The following is an 18,271-nucleotide window of genomic DNA, read 5'->3' on the forward strand; positions in this document are numbered from 1 at the left end:
CTCCTAATGCCCAGATTTAAACATAACTGGATAATCCATTTTTTCCGAATACCGGCATAAGCCGGACAAAAGAGCACAACATGAATCATGGTTTCCTGTTCAATCCAACAACCGGGGCATACACGATGTAGTCCGCCCGCCCTTCGACCGGTGAATGAATATAGGGGAAGAGTTCCGTTCCGTATCTGAACTGTACATATAACTTCTTTGCTAAGGTTGGCTGAATAACATCAAGTTCATATACAAAATCGTAATATGGCTTAAAGCCAAAAAAAGCATCAGTCAGGCTTGATGGTTTGGCCAAGCTGTAAGCTTTCATTAAATGATAATCTTTGAGTATTGTGGAAAGAGATTTCTTAGTAATGCCTGGAGTTGAATCCTCTGGGTTATCCCAGAGGTGTGCCAGACCAATATGATTGAATGTCTGCCTAACGTACTGGAGCCAGGGGATCTTGTCGGCTCCTAGTGTACCCAAGATTACTTTCAGTTCATCTCTATAGCATGCCAACTCGGTGGTACTCCAGATCCTCCTCCAATACATCAATGGCCTTGATGCAGCAACCTCCGAAATGGGGCGAATATTTCAATCCAACCTCAATGGCATAAGCGGCATATTATTTTATTATTTGGAAGGGTTAGGATTTTCCTGATGAAATTATTTTCAGTACTGACCATATCTTTTGTAGAAGTATGGCCCCATAATTCTGCCCCATAAAGTGTCGAGGACCTGGATTGCACAGTACAAATTTCGAGAGGGGCACTTATAATTTTTGAACTGCATTTTTTATGGACTTTAAGGATGCCCCCTATAGCCTGGGTAAGTTTTAACTTTGCCTTAAGCTTTTGAGGAGCCCATCCCATTTTATCATTCAAGGTCAAACCTAGATACTCAAAAGTAGAAACTCGATCCAAAGGGATACCTTCCATCATGGGATGTGGATAATTGGATGATTTTACATTAAAGGCCATATATTTTGTTTTATCTATGTTGACCACCAGATTCCTTTTATTGCAGAAGTTGGTAAACTGGTTCAACACCCGCTGCATGCCTATCGGCGATTTCGACAACAGCAGGGTGTCGTCTGCAAACATAAGTGCAGGATATCTTCGAGAAGCCAATTTGGGGGCATCAATATCTGTAGTTGCCAGAAGTTCATCAATGAGCCCGTTGAGAAAAAGCGAAAACAAAGTTGGAGCAAGGACACAGCCCTGACGGACACCCTTCTCTACTGGAAAGGGGCCGGTCAGATGACCATGTTTTCCATAACGAACTCTAGCATATGTCCCTTCGTGGAGAATCTTCAGTTGGTAGCATAGATATGGTGGAACCCCCATGGATAACAAAAGATTCTAAAGCTGATTACGGTCCACCATATCAAATGCAGATTTCAAATCCACGAAGGTCAAGTATAGACTACCCCCCTCCAATGTAACGTGTTTCCAGTAGAGGCTCTGGAGCCTAAATAATTGGTCCATAGTTGATATTTTGGACCTAAATCCCGCTTGAAGTGGGGTTAAGATGTTCTTCTCCTCGATCCAGTTCTGCAACCGTTGCAGGAGAAGTCTCGAATAGATTTTCTGGCTCACGTCAATAAGGCTTATAGGCCGGTAATTACCTGGATCAAGGGGGGATCCCTTTTTAAAAATAGGGATTATTTCCGCACCCGTCCAGGTAGATGGAACCGGTAAGCCTTGCAGAATAGCATTAAAAAAGATTAGGAAATAAGGTGCCCAAACTGGCCGTTCATCTCTATAGAAGTCCCCAGGGAGCCTGTCTAACCCAGGGGCCTTATTTAATTGAAGATTATCCAGTGCCAAACCCACTTCCTTTATCGTCCAAGGAGGGGCATCCCAGGATGGGTCCAGGGTCATTAAGATAGCGGGGGGGGGGGGGGGATGATCGTCTCTCCTAGTTGTATTAATGGAGTAAAGTTTTTTAAAATGCGATGCACATGCATCTTCGGAAACATTGGGGTCGATCGTGGTTTTACCCTCCGATTTCCCCGTGTGAACCAGGTTCCAGAAGGACCTTGAATCTTCATAAGGGCTGTTCTGATAGCAACCCATCTTCCCTCTTCCCACTCAGTTTTGGCACTAAGGATTATCTTCCTATAGGCCCGCCTTGCTCCCAGGATATGTGGCCGATTGCCTACCTTAATGGCCTGTAGTAGTTCACATTTAGCTACCCTACAGCCCTTTGTAAACCAGGGATTTGTTTTCCCCTGCTTCTTTGGGTTTGCTGAACCTATTTTGTAGAAAAAGCCAGACAATATTTCAACAAGGTCCTTATGAATTTTGGCCAAGTCCATGGTTCCACCGGCCACAGAGTTATTAGCTTCCATCGTAAACACCCTTTCAAGGAGAGGAAAAATATTTTGGTACATACTGGCAATAACTGAATCAGACTGTTTTACAGTAAGCCAGCGTATCCGCTTCCCCCCTTGTAGGACTCTTGTATTCCCAACTGGAAGAATTTCTTTCTGACCCTGCATTCAACAATTGAAAATTCAGGTCTACTATCAAGGGATCATGGTCACTCTCCGTGCGCCTAATTATTTTAAAATCCATCACTTTGGGCCACAAATCTAGGCTAACCAAACGATAATCTATCACAGATTCAGGTCCCATTCCCCTATATGTTGGCTGCCCCGGCATATCCCCGCTGAAGCGGCCTTTGCACGCTCTCAAAGAGAATAAGTAGGTGAGAGGCGAGTTGAAGGACCAGGGGAGTCCAGCGTTTAACTGTGTACATGCTGGTGGGTGGAATAGATCTGGCCTCATCTTCCTCGTATGTAATTGAGGTTACTCCACTCAGGGGCTCGAAATGGCAATTGAAGTCACCTCCAATCATCAAGACGACATCATCTGGAAGAGATTCCAGAAGGGATGACAAGGACTCGAGAGTAGATGAAGTACCACCCCGACAAGTAGAACGCGAATAGATGTTGATAAGCGCAATCTTAGGGGTCTTCCTGTGGGACATAAGAATACATATTATGGCTCTACTATTGGTTTCTACTCTTTTAATCTTGAAGCCAAGGAATGAGCCCACCCAGACACACAAACCCCCCCCCCAAGGGTCTGCCTATTGGACCTTTTAGGGCTGGTTCCATAAATGTAGTGTACCCCAGTCTATGTATGGGTTCCACTGACCACGTTTCCTGCAATAGGCAGATCCCATAGAGATCAATGAAGGAACACCACTCTGGGTTGTCAATATTGGAAGCCACACCCGCGATGTTACAACTAAGGATTTTAAGAGTTCTATCAAAATGGAACAGATCGTTTGCGGGGTTAGTCTGAGTGGGTAGAGTATCAATAGCTACCGGTAGATTATTAGGTATATCCTCCCGAACTAAAGATTGTATGGAATCATCCCTCCTAATACTTTGGCCAGTAGATGGATTAACCCCAGCATCCCAAGATTCTAAACCCGTAGGTGAAATCACCATTGGGACTCCCCAACCACCTTTGTCTCTATTCTCATCAAAAGGTGAGATGGAGGTTGAATGATGACTACCTAGCGTCCTTAGTCATTCCACCTCGTCCAAGGGACTATACCCATTGGTAACCGGAAAGCCTAGAACTTCATTACCAATCATCCTACCACGCGTGCCATCGACAAATTGCCCTAAATCATAATGGTTACGGGGCGGTGCAAGGGGCCTTAGACAGGGAAAGGGGGGTTTATTGGGAGGAGAATAAAAATAACTTAAGTTAAATGTTTTGATGTTGGAGGTTACATTATCAAAAATAGGACTACATACATGATCAACTACCTCAGAATTTTTAAAGTTGACGATAACACAGTCACCTCCCACATCCTTTGGATTATGGCCCCACCCAACCAACTCTCCTGACAAACAGAATGGGTGAACATGCATTCCTAGGCAATGGTCTGTTGACATTCAACCAGTACATTACTTTATTTTTAAGTTCCTGGAATGTTTCATGCCTCTCAGTAGCCAGTTTGGGAACACCTGTCAAGACGACCACATAAGGGGCACTTTCTGGAGGGAGGTCAATACGTGGAAAATCCAAGGAAGAGGGGACCTCATCGAAAGGCTCTAGATAATGATGGTTTGTTGATAATATACTATCAGGCACATTTGTAGCTTTAAGCAAAGGTATCCCCCGCCGTAAACTTGGCTGAGGATTACATGATGCTCCCGGTTGCTGGATCTGTCGAATATCAGGTGATTTTTGTAAGGTTATAGGAAGACCAGAAGTTTTAACTTGATTTTGGCATGAATGTGAACAAACTTTCAGGTCCTGTGTGAATTTAAGATTTTTATCCATAGCAGCCTCCAGTTTAGCCAACATATTCTCAATTGCGATTAATCTATGCTCAAGCGGTTGTACAGCTGATATTAGCGCTGTAGACATTTTTCCAAGTAACAGGTCTATATCAGATGACTGTAGAGCTATATCTAGGGGAGTTCGCTCTGTGTTTGACTGGGAAGGAACTAGAGCTGCAGGCAAGGAGAGGTCCAAAGAATCAGAATTCGGTTTCTTTAGTTTATTTTTCCTGCCTCTTGGTGAAATGCCGGTTCGTTTCCTTTTAGGAATAGTTCCTTCTTCCCGAACTGGATTTAAAGGCGAGGTGGAAGGAACCTGTTCAAGGTCTGTTGCACTTGGTGCCAAATCAATATAAGCTTTAACGGGGGCAATAGTTTGGGTTGCTAAAGAAGAATAGCCACTATGTAAGCTCGAGGTAGCAGGAATGGAAGCAAGTACAACAGGGGAGCGACTATGCGCAATTGAACCCAGTGAAGAGCGTTGGGAAGGGACCGGTTCCATAGACAACCGTCGCTCGGTGATCGCTATTTCATGTTCGAGTATTGAAGAGGCCCTTACGATAAATGTATCAAGCGATCCCGCAACATGGTCTGTGGTAGTACGTTTTGTGCCCCTTTTGTTCGCCAACAAAATAAGCAAGGTTTAAAAGTACTCACGAAATATTATGGAAGTAAGAGTGGGCCTGGTCCGGACTCTCTCGGGCACGAACGAGCAAAAACGGGCCCGCCCTTGGCCCGGGCTTCGCACGGCACGCGCCCCGCGTTGCGGTAAGGTAGCCCAATAATATCCGGAGGTCAAAGGGCGGGTCCAAGCGGAAGAGGACAGATTGAGCAGGCAAGGGTTTGAGGTCCTCGCAGTCCCGCGACGCTGTCAGCACAGATAACGATGCACCAAGTCCACTCCTACGACCGGCACCCGCGGAGCGGGTCCCGGGAGAAGTTCTGTGCTCAGGGTCAGAGGGCGGGTCCAAGCGGGAAGAGGACACAGGTGGAGCAGGCAAGGGTTTGTGGTCCTCGCAGTCCCGCGACGCTGTCAGCCCAGATAACGATGCACCAAGTCCACTCCTACGACCGGCAAATATTTTTATGTATGGGTGCCATGCAATGTTAGAAGGCCATGGGAAATTAGCTCACCTGTGCAGCTCGGAAGGGGATGGTGTAGGTATAGCGCGACTTCGGATGGGATATTTATATATGTGTGGTGTGGGTAAGGTGTGGTGTGGGTAAGTGAGGTCTGTGTCTACACGGTACTGCTTGACTCTGGGTTTAAGTGTTTGGAAGACTGCAAAAGTGACTGAGTAATTGAGACATTAGGAGGGGTGGTGGCCCATTTTATAATTTTGAATTAGGGCCCATGGCAATCATGCTACACCACTGCCTCGGTCTGGGTGGAAGTGTGCACGTTTGAGACTCCGGATGTGGCATGTACTGTGCTGGAGCTACGACTTTGCTGCTTATCCTAGTTTTTTAGGTTAGTAGTTGTATTAGAATGATTGAGTCTCATTGGGTTCTGGGGGTGGAGGTGGGTGTTTGGGGAAAAAGGAGGAGTCCGAATGTGTAAAAGAAAAAGCTGAGAAAGTCTAAAGGTTGTAGAACTATGGCATAATCCTTTAATATCTTTGCTAGACAGAGGTTCTCTGATTAGGATTGGTCATGTGACTAGGAGATGAATATGGATTTAGTAGTAATAGGTATAAATGTTATGGATTGTAGAGAAGCTTTCACCAACGTTCATAATATTTATTAAGAATTTTGTAGTTGTGTGGATGCCCCCAGAAACATAGAAAAGAAATGTGATGGACATCATCGTGGTTTGTGTAGTGTTGGGAGATCTTAAATTAGAAGGGGATGGTTCTTCTGGCCTGGTCCGACGCTACACAGAGAAGCACTTGCTATCTTCCCAACACCTAGAGATTTCTGATGAAGTGTATTCATAGAAGGATTGAAAGGAGTGTCGGTTTCTGTCAGACAGAGCAGCGTAGAAAGAGCGGTCCTCGATATCTTGGAAGCCATCATAGCAAGCCATCATAGCAAGGATATCAACTGTACTCCATTTGTTAACTGTTTGCTTGAGTGAAAACATGCTAGACCTTGGTAGGAAGCATGTAACTGGTAGATCAGTCCTAAACGTGAGCTTGGTAAGATGAATAGCAATGATAGTGTTTGTTAGTAGGGAAGGTAGTGAGGTGGGATTCGGTTTCCAAACTTAGCTGAGATGTATGATAAATGAGCAGTAGTGAACCGTTGGGCAACTTAAGAACTCATTGGTTTTAGTATCTGTAGGGCAGGAGCAAAGGGTAGTGTGTGTAGTTTTTGGCTCTAAAATGTGCGTGTGAATGCATTTCAATTAATTGATGGATGCATACTAAGGTAGTGTGCTGGCATGTCCTTCAGTGGTAGTGTTGCTATTTCTGGAGGGTGTGTGATATTTGTAGTCATAAATATAGGTCTGTGTGTCCGGGGGGGGGGGCACAGTGAATACTGCTGTAAGGTAAGAAAGCATCAATGGTGGAAGTGTGAGATCAATGAAGTGCTGGGTATTTTTACAGGTGTGGCGAGGTCTGGCTAGCATGCAGTTTCTAAAGCTGGGGTTTTCAAAACCTAAACCTAACAGAATGACAAGTGCCAAAGGTAACCTACACGTCCCTGCACTACTTGGAGCATTTTTTCTTTTGCTGGTTTGACCATTCCTCTTTTTTGTGGGGCCAACTAAGGTACAACAGGGTCTGAAGAGGTGCACTGCTCATGGCAGTTTTAACTTTGATCCCTTCAATCATCTCCACTTGGGAGCATGGGGCGGAGGAAGCCGGAGGAGGAATATGCAATTACAGCTGCCTGATTGAGATGCTGCTTATCATCTTAACCCCTAAATGTTTAGATGTTGTTCAGCAGCATTTGTACTTGGCACCCAATCCACCTTTTCTGGTGGCACTAGTCTTGAGGGAGTTTTGGGGGCGGTCAATGGAATACTGAAAGCTGCCGGACTGTTCTGCACGGATAGCGAGCCATGTGTTCTTTCTTCAGTACTAAATATACATAACTTGTAATATTAAAAGGATTACCTGTTTAATACCAGTCAATTCAGTACAAAACTCTGACAAAATTGGATGTTCCTGCGGCTGGACATAGGTTTGGAATTCAGATTCCACTTCACCGTTTGACGTGTTCAGCAAGACAGCAGGAAATTCAACTGGAGGGGAAAAGAATGCTTTAACAGTAGCGTGAAAAGAGAACACCAAGGAAATTGATTTAATATGGGTCAGCGTGGACACATATTTAAGCAGAATCATGTATTTTTATACACCTGTTTTGAATTAGCCTGATCCTAGAAAGGAATCTTAACAATCAAGTGTGTTAGTACTTGAATGCTTTCAGATCATTAAGTCTGTAGTTCATTTTATGACTGTCAACAGTGCACCAAAATATATCGTCACAAGGGGATTTATAGAAAGTGTATACAAATTAAGACACTTCCAGTGGATGCACAAAGAAAAATCCCCCTCAATGATTTTATTAATCAGAAGACTTTCAAATGAGGATTTAGAAGTTTAAAACTATTGTGGAAATTAGGGAAGCTACTTTGACTTGGATCAGATCACTGTAGGTCATATGGCTACCTTGGACCTACATCTTGTGTTATTCTATGGCAAAGTAAGACCAGAAGCAAACACATGGGTATCCCAGCGGGCAGGAATGGCAGTGCATTTTCTCCCACCTGAAGACTTACTTCAGACAGGCATGCATGCCTGGCAGTAAGTAATTTACTGCCAGGCATGCCTGTCTGAAGTCAGTCAACTATTCAATTTTAAAACTGCCCAGGAAACTTGAGCCATGACCCAGAACAGGTGCATGCTTTGCAGTGACTGGGAAGCTCATGTTTTACAAGTACAATGAGAAAAGGTGGGGAGTGCAAGTGTCGCCATAGAAGGGATTAAAGTTTTGTTTAAGCATGCAGTGCATCAAGAGTTATTAAAAGTTCCATTGAATGAGAATAGGGACTTTTAATACAAAGCATAGGCGGAGTCCATAATACCCTAAAACTCCCCCTTTAAGCAGAAAAAAACTCTATTTTGAGAGCCTATGGACTCTGAAGGATCTACAGATATAGGCCGGCTTGATCATCAGATACAAGGTCAAATGCAACATGTATTGAGCTCAAGAACAGTAGTTTTCCACTTACTTATTTCCTGGCCAAAATGCTTAGTATCTTTCCAGCAGGTAGACTCGAAATCAATGATAATTAAGTAGTCAAAAAACTGTTCTGCATTCAATGAAAAACAAAAAAGCATTAATATTTATTATCGGAAAAAGTATAACATTTGAGTTAATTTAAAAAAAAAAAAAAAAAAAAAAAAGATGTAAAAAGTGCAACTCACTGGATTTGGGCCTTGTTGGATTCTTGCTACTCAACGAGGTCACTGAACTTCTGCGAATTAATCCAAGCTGTCTAAAAAACAAAACCCATATGTTTGAATTACCCGAAGACAAACAACTCATCAATTGCTACACTAGGTATAGCTGGTGTAATTTAGACTGCAATAAGTTTTCTTCCAATACATTTTTTCATTTAACAGATTATTAAATAAAACAATCTTTTAAATGTACACTATCTTGTGGCTTTAGTGTGGCATTTCTATTTTATATAAAGATCCGAACCTTTTTTATTTTTCTGGAGAACCCCCAATTTAAAACCTCAGCATTGGCAAATTACCGTTTAGTCACCCATGCAGGGTCGCTCACCCTTTCTTGCTTCCGAAATTATTTTAGTTCAGTCAGGTTTACCCTCTTTGTCTTTCATCACGGCAAGCATTGTATCAAAGCCGTGCTTGGTGTTTCTGACAGCATTTGACAAGCAAGGCCCACCACAACCTCAGTGTGTGTGTGTGTGTGTGTGTGTGTATATCTATATATATAAAAATCAATGTTCTTGACTATTTTGTTGTGCATTGCACCTTTAGCTCTGGTTATGTTGTACAGGACCTGGTCTGTCATCTCAAAATTGCATTGTTTATCAGAGAAGCAGATGCTGCAGAATGGACACGTGGTCTCACCTTGGCCCGCCTAAGCATACAAATCTCTGTCAGACAATCCTGGGAAGTATAGAAAACAAGGTCTCAATCCACAATACACTCTACTCTCCGCTTGGCAGGACCATTATACTTCGGACCAGGTTTCTGTAGGAAAAGCATTTTTTGACTTGCCTATACCTCCACAAAAGTTAACAAAGTGTCAAGTTGGGTCTTCTTGTGCATGGAAAGTTTCAGGGTGATCCTCAAGCTGGGGCGGAGGAAAAAAGAGAGGTGGGGGCAGGGGGGGGAAAAGAGAAAGTATATCCATTGTTAAATTGCCATAGAGTCTTTAGACACCTGCAGCCCCAACATCTGAGTGGAATTACACCAAATTTGGCAGAAAGGTAAACTTAGTTCTAGAGATCATGCTTTTGCCATTTGGTGTAAATTGGTTCAGTAGTTTTGGGGTTATTAATGAAAAACCAAAAGTGTATATCCAGGCAGAGCCTAAGCACTTCTCTCATGGTGGGATCTGATTCTATGTCAGGACCGGAAGCTTAGATTATGCATTTCTTGCTTCACTTTATTAAATCAGCAGCCTTTAAACAACCAATTAAAGGGAAAAAACAGCAGACTGCATATCCCATGAGCCCCAGGGGCTGGAGTCTATTGTAACACTCGAATCACAGTCTATACCAGTGTATATAACATGACGTCCCAGCCGGTTCCTCTTTCTACACTGCTCATCAGTTAAGTCATTTCCTTCCGTCTACATTCCTATGCAATTGATAGGGATTACTACTGTTGGCTTGTTATTGCTAATTATTGGTTTGAGTCATTGGCTTATTTTGCCACTCTCGCGCGCAGTAGGCTTATCAGCCAGAGCACATCTCCTGCGCAGGTCTGAGGAGGCGCTGTTGCGCACGTCCTCGTACCGGTCAGGCACGTCTACGGGGGGTGGGGTGAGGCAGTTTCCACAAGTGCTTCACCAGCAACACACGCGAGTTTGGGAGGAACTCCTTGTTGAGCTCTAGAGCAACGTACAGCTTTAGCAGGTGTTTCCCCGACTCAACCAAACCAAGCTTCTGACACAGCCTTTGAGGTAGGTTTTCCACGTGTGCATGGAGCGTTGCAGAGCCACCTGGTTGCATTTTGATAAAATTGCAGCAAGTTACATGACAGCTCGAGCACCGGCAGGGGGCTGCCCTAAGTAATATAAAGGGGGTTTTCTTCCTACACAATTGACTGTGCTCACTCATCCTCATTGATGAGCAGGGATCATGAATATTCCTCCTTTCAGGTCCCCGAAGAAGAATGACCTCCCCAAGGCCTTCCTCCAGCTGTGGACGAGGCAATTGGGTCAGGGGAACATATTGACTAGATTTATTGTTTGGGTTTTCAGGGACCCTGCTTCTATGGAAGCGGGACCTAGTGGTAATGGGGGAAAAGAAGGCCTCAAAGCATGACGTAGGGCACCTGCAAGGTACTGAGAGGCTTAAAGAAATCTTCCATAAGTGCACAAACGCTTAAAAATATACCCTACCGGGAGGAAGACTATCCCAGAGAGAAGTTGCCCAAAATCGTGACCCTTTGGGGGGTTCCCTGGGGGGGGGAACGCACAATGACATCTCCTCGAATGAGGATCAGGACTCGGGCAGACCATGGCACCTGTGATCAAACTCCTTGGAATCCCTGATTGGGGACAGGGGACACTGACCTGTTTGAGATTGAAGGCAACGCACCCAAGACCTGGACTCACCTACTCGAAGAGCATATCCCGGACATAGGAAGCCAGGACGGAACTTCAATGGTGGATCGATCACCTCTAAGCCTGGAATGTGAGCGATCTTCGGGGCCACGCCGAACATGGATGCCAGACGACTGACTTGGGATCCAGATGCAGAGATGCGTCGATGGGAGGGGCATTGGTCGGAGGCGGAACTACAGTTACATATCAACTGCTTGGAACTCCTGGCCGGATCCTTTGCTGTCAAATCCCTCACCAGGGACAGTGTGTCCTGCTGCAGATGGACAACATCCTCGTCGGTCCAGTACATCAATGGATTAGGAGGCACCGAACTGTGAGCAGACCTCGGTTCGTCATCATAATTGCATATTTGCAGGCGTGCATGTGTAGGGATACCGATTACCATTTCTATAGCACGTAGTAGAACACATTGTTTTAATGTTTTTTTTTTTTTTTTTTTAGATCACCACCCAACTCATTGATTTTATCAAAATCCTCCTAACAATGGAAGGTTGCTGAGCCCTGCAAGGATTTACATTTATGCCAGGTAGGTCTCATCCACATGTTTCCAGCCAGTGCATAACCTACTGAACTATCTCTCAATATCAGGACTTTTAATCTGCAATTCATTTACAGCCATTGTAATTTTGTTGTGAAAAGAGACCGTCGCATAGTTCAGTTTACAAAATCCTACAAAATTGCAGTCAGAGAAAGAAAGTAATCCTCAATCGCCGATTGAAAAGAATAAGCAGGGATTTGTCAGAAGTATGAGTCTAAAATTGGACCTCTTGTCTTTGAACACACAGCAAATGTGTCAAGATAAAAAAATGAAAATAAGACATCTTTAATGCTCATTTACTTTCTGAAAGCCAGCATGGTTATTTTGGGGGTTCTGCAGGCCCCCCCCCCCCCCCGCACACCTACTCCAGAGCGATTGTTGCTGGATCCATGCTGTATCCTTCCTTTGCTGATTGCCTTATTCGGGGTGGATGGATCATGTGATTTGCAAACCCATCATTTACCGGAAGCAGCAGGTCATCTAAGGTAGTAAAGAAGGAAGTCTGCAAGTGATTATCTTCCAGTTTGTTCAATACCCACGGTTTATAATGACATGTTCTAATGACGCGAGACAAAAAAAAAGTCTCGTCCTAAGTGTGTCTCTTACTTAAATCCCTTCCAGCCCAAACCACCATCCCCAATCACATTTTGTAGTCACGGAGCAGAGATGCCAGGTGTCGCTCTTCGGTGCTTCTTAGTCTTGTCAATTTTAATAACTATGGGCGTAGGAGCTGGCGGGCTGGATGTGCGCTTTAACACTCCTCGCCCTGCTGTCATTTGTTTGGTTCTCCCAGTTTCTGCTGGTGCTGAATATAGTTTGTAATACCTAATTAGCATTTGTTTGGGTATGCGCCCCCTCACCCCCCTGGGGTGCACTTGGTCTTTTTACCCTTCAGACTCATTTAGGGAAGGGGAAATTTCAGCTGAGCAGGGCCAGTGCCGTCCCAAAAATAGGAAAATTGGCCAACTTAGAGGTGCCAGTATTCCATTAGCTGTATAAATGTGTTGCCTAAGTGAGGAGGAGCCATTTCAGAACATATTTTTCTGCTGAGAAATTCAACTGTTGCCCCTAGTAACATCAAGAAATACTAAGACTGCAAGTACTGTCTTTATTCCCCAAGATTCGACAGTCTTGCAACAAAGAACCTATGTGCCTGGACAGAGTCACGTTCACCTAATTGTGGCAGATAACAATTAATGTGGCCACAGACACACCAGCACCATCCCTCTACCCAGATCCTCCAGGATTTCTGCTGGGGGCACTTTTTTTTTTAATATAAATTAAAAGCAAGAATTCAGGCCCGCCGCAAGTGGGCATACAGAGGGACCCACTGGGGTCAATTTTTGTTTTTACAAAAAACTCGCATAATTCTGCTAAAATGCTGTAAAATTTCAATTTCCCTGCCACAATATCAGGGGGGGGGGGGCAAAGACAGTTTTATATAGCACAGACTTGACATGAAGTTATTGGAGGGCTTTACATAAGCACCAGTTAAACATTCATTATGGTTTTAAGCGTGAGAAGATTAAGTGATTTGCCCAGAATCACAGCATGTAGAGCTGGCGCCAAAACTCAAACCTGGTTCCCCAGTTGCAAAGTCCGCAGCTCTGGATGTAACGCCACATCCTCTCCCTTAAGTGCAACATATAATCAAGTTATCAACTCAAAAAAAACCAAAAAAAACCACAAAGATAAATTATTATTATTATTTTTTTTAAACTGCGTTATCGCTATTTGAGAACTCAAAATATTTACTTGTTTTAGTTGTTTGGAACAATGTACTAGTTTTAGCCGTTTAGAGAATTAACCATAATTTGTATGGGAATAAATCTCTCATGGAGGAGGGTGCACATGCAACAAGCAGACCATGCTGGGCAGGCAGGAGGGGGAGTGACAGCACAACGGACCATGGAGGGCACAAGGAAGTGGCAGTACAACTATACATGCCAACAGATCCGATTCAGGCAGAAAACTTGAGGTTATTAAGTCCAAAATGGCTTTATTTTATCTGTCGCCTACCCAAAATCTCTTCTCTTTCAAAGTCAATGGGGAAAATCAATTCAGAGGCTGCGAGTGTGCAAGTTATATCAGCCTGTCAATGGGTATATAAGTGGGTGTATCAGAGGGAGTGAGTGGTTCTGTGAATGAGGTCAATCACGTCACTGACTAGGTCATGAGTGATGCAATATGTGAAGTCATAAGCAGTGCATTGCGTGGACATAAGTTAAAGCTAACTCCGGCCTTGGTGTGGCTTGCCTGGGCCTCGTGCAGTGCTGGGCAGGCGTGGCATTCGGGAATGGGTGCCGTGTCGACTTCACTTTTGGCTGCGCTGCGGCACGCAGACTGCAGTGGTGCCCGCTTGTGTTGGGAGGTCTCTGCGTGTGGCATTGTGCGGCCCTCTGAGGGCTTTCCCTGGATGCTCTGCCCTAGGTGCTGTGGGTGCCCCTTGCAGGTGGGCCAGTGTTGTGGAGGCAATGGTATAGGGGTGGGGTGTAGGCCCTGGGAACCTGATTGGCTGGGACCCAGGGAACACTCAGTCGGATTGCATTGGGTGACTGGCGGAGAGTTGGGGGGCGGCCATGCAGAAAGGGCACTTTCCTACACATTGATTCATTATCCAAGCATAGTGGTGTACCAGATAATCATTACCTGTCAGTTACATTTTAGCCATAAAAAAAAACATTTTTAACATGCCCGATTTTAAAATTGTGCTTGAGCTTGGTACTCAAATTTGGTAGTGAGTGTCTCAAAGTTCTCATCAAAAGATACAGGAGCAAAGGCGCTGGGATAACTAAGGGTCAGGTGAACTTATGCACATCGCATAAAGAAGTCTCAATCTGCAACCAGTATTTTTCCTACTTGTGTGGACCCTAACTATGTACAAATTCCAAATCTGAATGAGTCACAATGAATATTCATGAGGTAGGTCGCAAATAGCAACTCGATTAGACACAATCACAGGGATAATCTGCAAGGGTCAGCAGACCACCATGTCCGATAGCTTTTCAAATGAAGATTCTCATTTTTTTCATCTGCCCATTTTCCTTAAAGTCAAAGGGGCTGAACTCATATCAATTGGGCTTTTGAGAGGGACACTCCCAATCTGCCCTTCCTAGTACTGAATCTATATGGAGGCCAACCCCATTTTAGAAGCAGTTGAAATATTACAGATTCCTAAAATGGGTTTAGTAAATTGCAAGAAACATTTCAGCGGGCGTGCACAGCTATTTGGACTGTTTGCGATCATAAAAACGCTTATACAACTTGCTTCATATCTGCACAAGATCAAACAGTTTGGTGAAGCTGAAAATCTAAAACTACAATGGTTACTTGTTACCAGGATCTTGGCTTTCCCACTATATTTTGATGAGGGAGCCAAAAAAGACTGGGTTCAGTCTTCAAAAGGCATAATATCCAATGAGCAGGTGTTGTGTGATAATAAAACTGGATTGCAACCCACTACTACAAACTAAGGCGAATTGGAAATTCTTCCAATCTTGCAGAGATGACCAAATTCAGAAAATTAATGTTCAAGATCACACAACTTACTCCCATTCGGAGACCAGGATACAAAACCGTTCTCCCCAATTCCACAGTTCCTAAAATGCCCACTCGATCACTGATGTGGGGGTGGCTTTGATAGCAAGATGCAAAGAAGGCTGTACCCAGGGGTATGACACTGTTGGGGGCCAGGCCCAGATTTTGATGTAGCGTTTATCATCAGCATATTTTGTGAAAGTGGTAAAAGTGTGGTTAGATGTGTAAAAACTTTTTTTTTTTTTTTTTTTTTTTTTTAAAAACAATAACTTCCTAGAATCTTCCTTTTACTATTCCTTTTCAATCCAAATTAATTTAATATTTCGCTATACTAATTGACCACTAATCGTTTATGGATTCTGGAGTAGCGTGCTACTAGCCGAAACAGGGCTTGGACGCTTCGTCAGGGGTAGTAAGCACTATATAAATGCAATTACAATACATTCATCGAGAGTCCCATTAACATGGTGTGAGAAGCTGGCTTAGTATATGGTGCACACTTATGTAAGTGGGCACCCTGCACTAATCCAGATGACCCTTATAGGGACTTAAGTGGTCTTAGACAACCTTAGAAAGCCCTCTAAGTGATAGCTGTGGCGAGCAGCCTTCAGGCTTAATCCAGAAGGAGTGTAAAGCAACTTCTTTTACCAGAACATAATCTTCTTGATATAGACTAAGTGAAAAAGAACCACTCAGTGCATTTATATAAATATGCATTTATTATAAGACACTAGTTAGAAATGGGGGTCTCTAGTTGGCAGAGGTAGGTACCTTTGACCAAGTAGGGGCCCTTGCTTCCAGTCAGGGAAAGGGGGATACACTCATAAGATAACCCCTGCTCACCCCCTTGGTAGCTTGGCACGAACAGACAGGCTTATCTCAGAGGCAGTGTGTAAGGCACTTGTGAACACATACAGTAAAAACGCTACAAATGGACACCACACAAGTTTAGAAAAATAAGTAATCTTTATCTAGACTTAACACAAGACCAAACCACAAAAATCCACAATACGGGGGTGTGGCCAGCAACCAACGAAGATGGGCGCAGCTTAGGAGGGCTCCGTGCCTGTACTCTGCCCGCCGCATAATCCTGCCACTAATCCGCTGCAACCTGAGAGTTCCCATGGCGGCGGCGCTCTGAGAGTCCGAGGTGCCGCATTGGGAGAAGATTCTGCCCCGGGCGGACTTCCAGGCGCGACGCAGCGAGACCTGCGGAATCCGGCTCGGTGACCGCGTGGGAGCCGGGGCCTCGATTTTGCCTTTCCTGGAAAAGACGCCCTGCGGCAGGCGACAGGGGACGCGGCGGCGCCCCGAGTGACCCGGCGGCGCCGGAGAGACGTGCGATCAGAGGTATGAGGCGGGAAGCGCAGTGGACCCCCCTCCACCGGAGGTCCGTCTGGAAGGAGGAGCGGCAGGCCGGGGCTGGTGACGGCGAGTGGACGATATCCTGGGCCCGGGGGGCGGGTGCTCGCCATTGAAGGAGGACGACTGCCTGTGGGGCCTGAGACTTCCCCTGGAGGGGTACGACAAGGGCGATACGAGACCCCGAGCGGGAGGTGCAGTTCCGCACTGTAGCTTGGCGCGCTGGGTCAGACTGCCCGGACGCCGGTAGGAACCCATAGTGCGGCGGGGAGGCCATTCCCCGGGCCTGCTCTACATACGCTACCCAGGGTGCCAGCGTAGGACTCCTTGCCTAGGCCCCGATAGACGCCGCCGAGAGGCCCCAGGATACTCTGAACGGGCGCTGCCCCGGGGACAAACAAGGCACTGGGGTGCAGCCTCGCAGCGAGTGGGCGCCAGCGTGACAACCTGCGCAAGTGCTGGAGGGGGCAAGCGGGCAACCCAAGAAGGAACTGGATACATAGCGGGAGGCACACGGCAGGCATTCGGGGCTGGGGCGGCCTGACCCCCCCACACAAACTTGCTCACCAAGGACTGGGGAAACCGACAGGCCGCACGTGGTAACACCCCCGTGGTAGGCAGCGGCGACAGCCGGGTCTTATCCGTATTAAGGACTTTGGAGGGGTTGGACCCCGACCCCGCCTCTTGGATAAGATGGGGAGCAAGGGGTAGCGTTCGTCATCCCACAACAAGCTGGAAAAATACGCGTATCACAGAGGGCGCACCTAGACGTCGCCCCCACAGGGCGCAGCGGGCTCGGGCCCGTCGCCTGAGACGCCGCCGGAGATCACACTCAAAGACGTGATGGCTGCACTAGCGCAGATGAATGGCACTATGGGGACGATCTCGACTGATGTGGGGCTGCTTCGTGCAGACATCTCCAAAATGAATGAACGAGTCAGGAGGTAGACGCAACCACAGAGACTTTGACCAAGGACGCTGCAGTCTTCAAAAGCCAGATACATGCACTGGAACAGACGCAAAAACAATTGCTGGACAAGCTGGAGGATCAGGAGGGACGGTCGAGGCGGAACAACATTCGCCTAGTGGGTGTACCGGAGAGCGTCCGGGGCGTGGCCCTAGATCTCTTCGTCCAAAAGCTGATTTTGGATCAACTACAGCCTCGTGGTCTCTCCAATTTCTTTTCCGTGGAGCGGGCGCACCGAGTACCTGGGGGCAGGCCCCGGCCGGGCGCCCCGCCGCGGCCGATCCTGGCCAGAATATTTAACTTTAGAGATCGGGACGCTATCCTGCAGCTGGCACGCATCGCCCCCCCCCCCGCTAAGGCTGGATAACTGTACCATCACACTATACCCGGACTACACGGCTGCGGTGACCAAACAACGTACAGACTTCCTGAATGTGAAAAGGGAGCTGCGCAGTCGTGAACTCAAATACGCAATGCTCTATCCCGCAAAATTGCGTGTTGAAGCGGAGGGTAAGACGTGGTTCTTCAACACGCCCGAAGAGGCCTCTGACTGGCTAGAAGGTTGGCGACCCACGCGCGATGTCCAGCGTGCAGATCCGGCACGCGTGGTGCGGCCACAGACATCGTTGCCCTCATGTGACAACAGTCCGGAACTAGACGGCACGGACACAGGAAATCCACACGGCGGACTGAAGGGGTACGGCTGATGCGTGGGCATCAGCTACGAGAGATGCCGCTACTGGACCGATGTGTGGTTCAGCATGGGCTGGGCTGTATCAGACTCATGGAATT

The 18,271-nt window shown here is 46.1% G+C and overlaps 1 protein-coding gene across 1 annotated transcript in view; it reads right to left on the reverse strand.

The window, feature by feature from the left end:
- Nucleotides 1-18,271, reverse strand: part of ERI2 (ERI1 exoribonuclease family member 2) — a 103,928-nt gene that overhangs the window by 46,393 nt on the left and 39,264 nt on the right. Inside the window, exons 3-5 of the mRNA XM_085629093.1 lie at nucleotides 8,675-8,745; nucleotides 8,479-8,559; nucleotides 7,361-7,488 (exon numbers count right to left, since the gene is read on the reverse strand). Coding sequence (XP_085485219.1) covers nucleotides 7,361-7,488; nucleotides 8,479-8,559; nucleotides 8,675-8,745 — 280 coding nt within the window. The remainder of the gene's footprint in view (nucleotides 1-7,360; nucleotides 7,489-8,478; nucleotides 8,560-8,674; nucleotides 8,746-18,271) is intronic.

The sequence above is a fragment of the Triturus cristatus genome, chromosome 10 (genome assembly GCF_964204655.1).
Source record: "Triturus cristatus chromosome 10, aTriCri1.1, whole genome shotgun sequence".
In the NCBI taxonomy this organism is placed as follows: domain Eukaryota; kingdom Metazoa; phylum Chordata; class Amphibia; order Caudata; family Salamandridae; genus Triturus; species Triturus cristatus.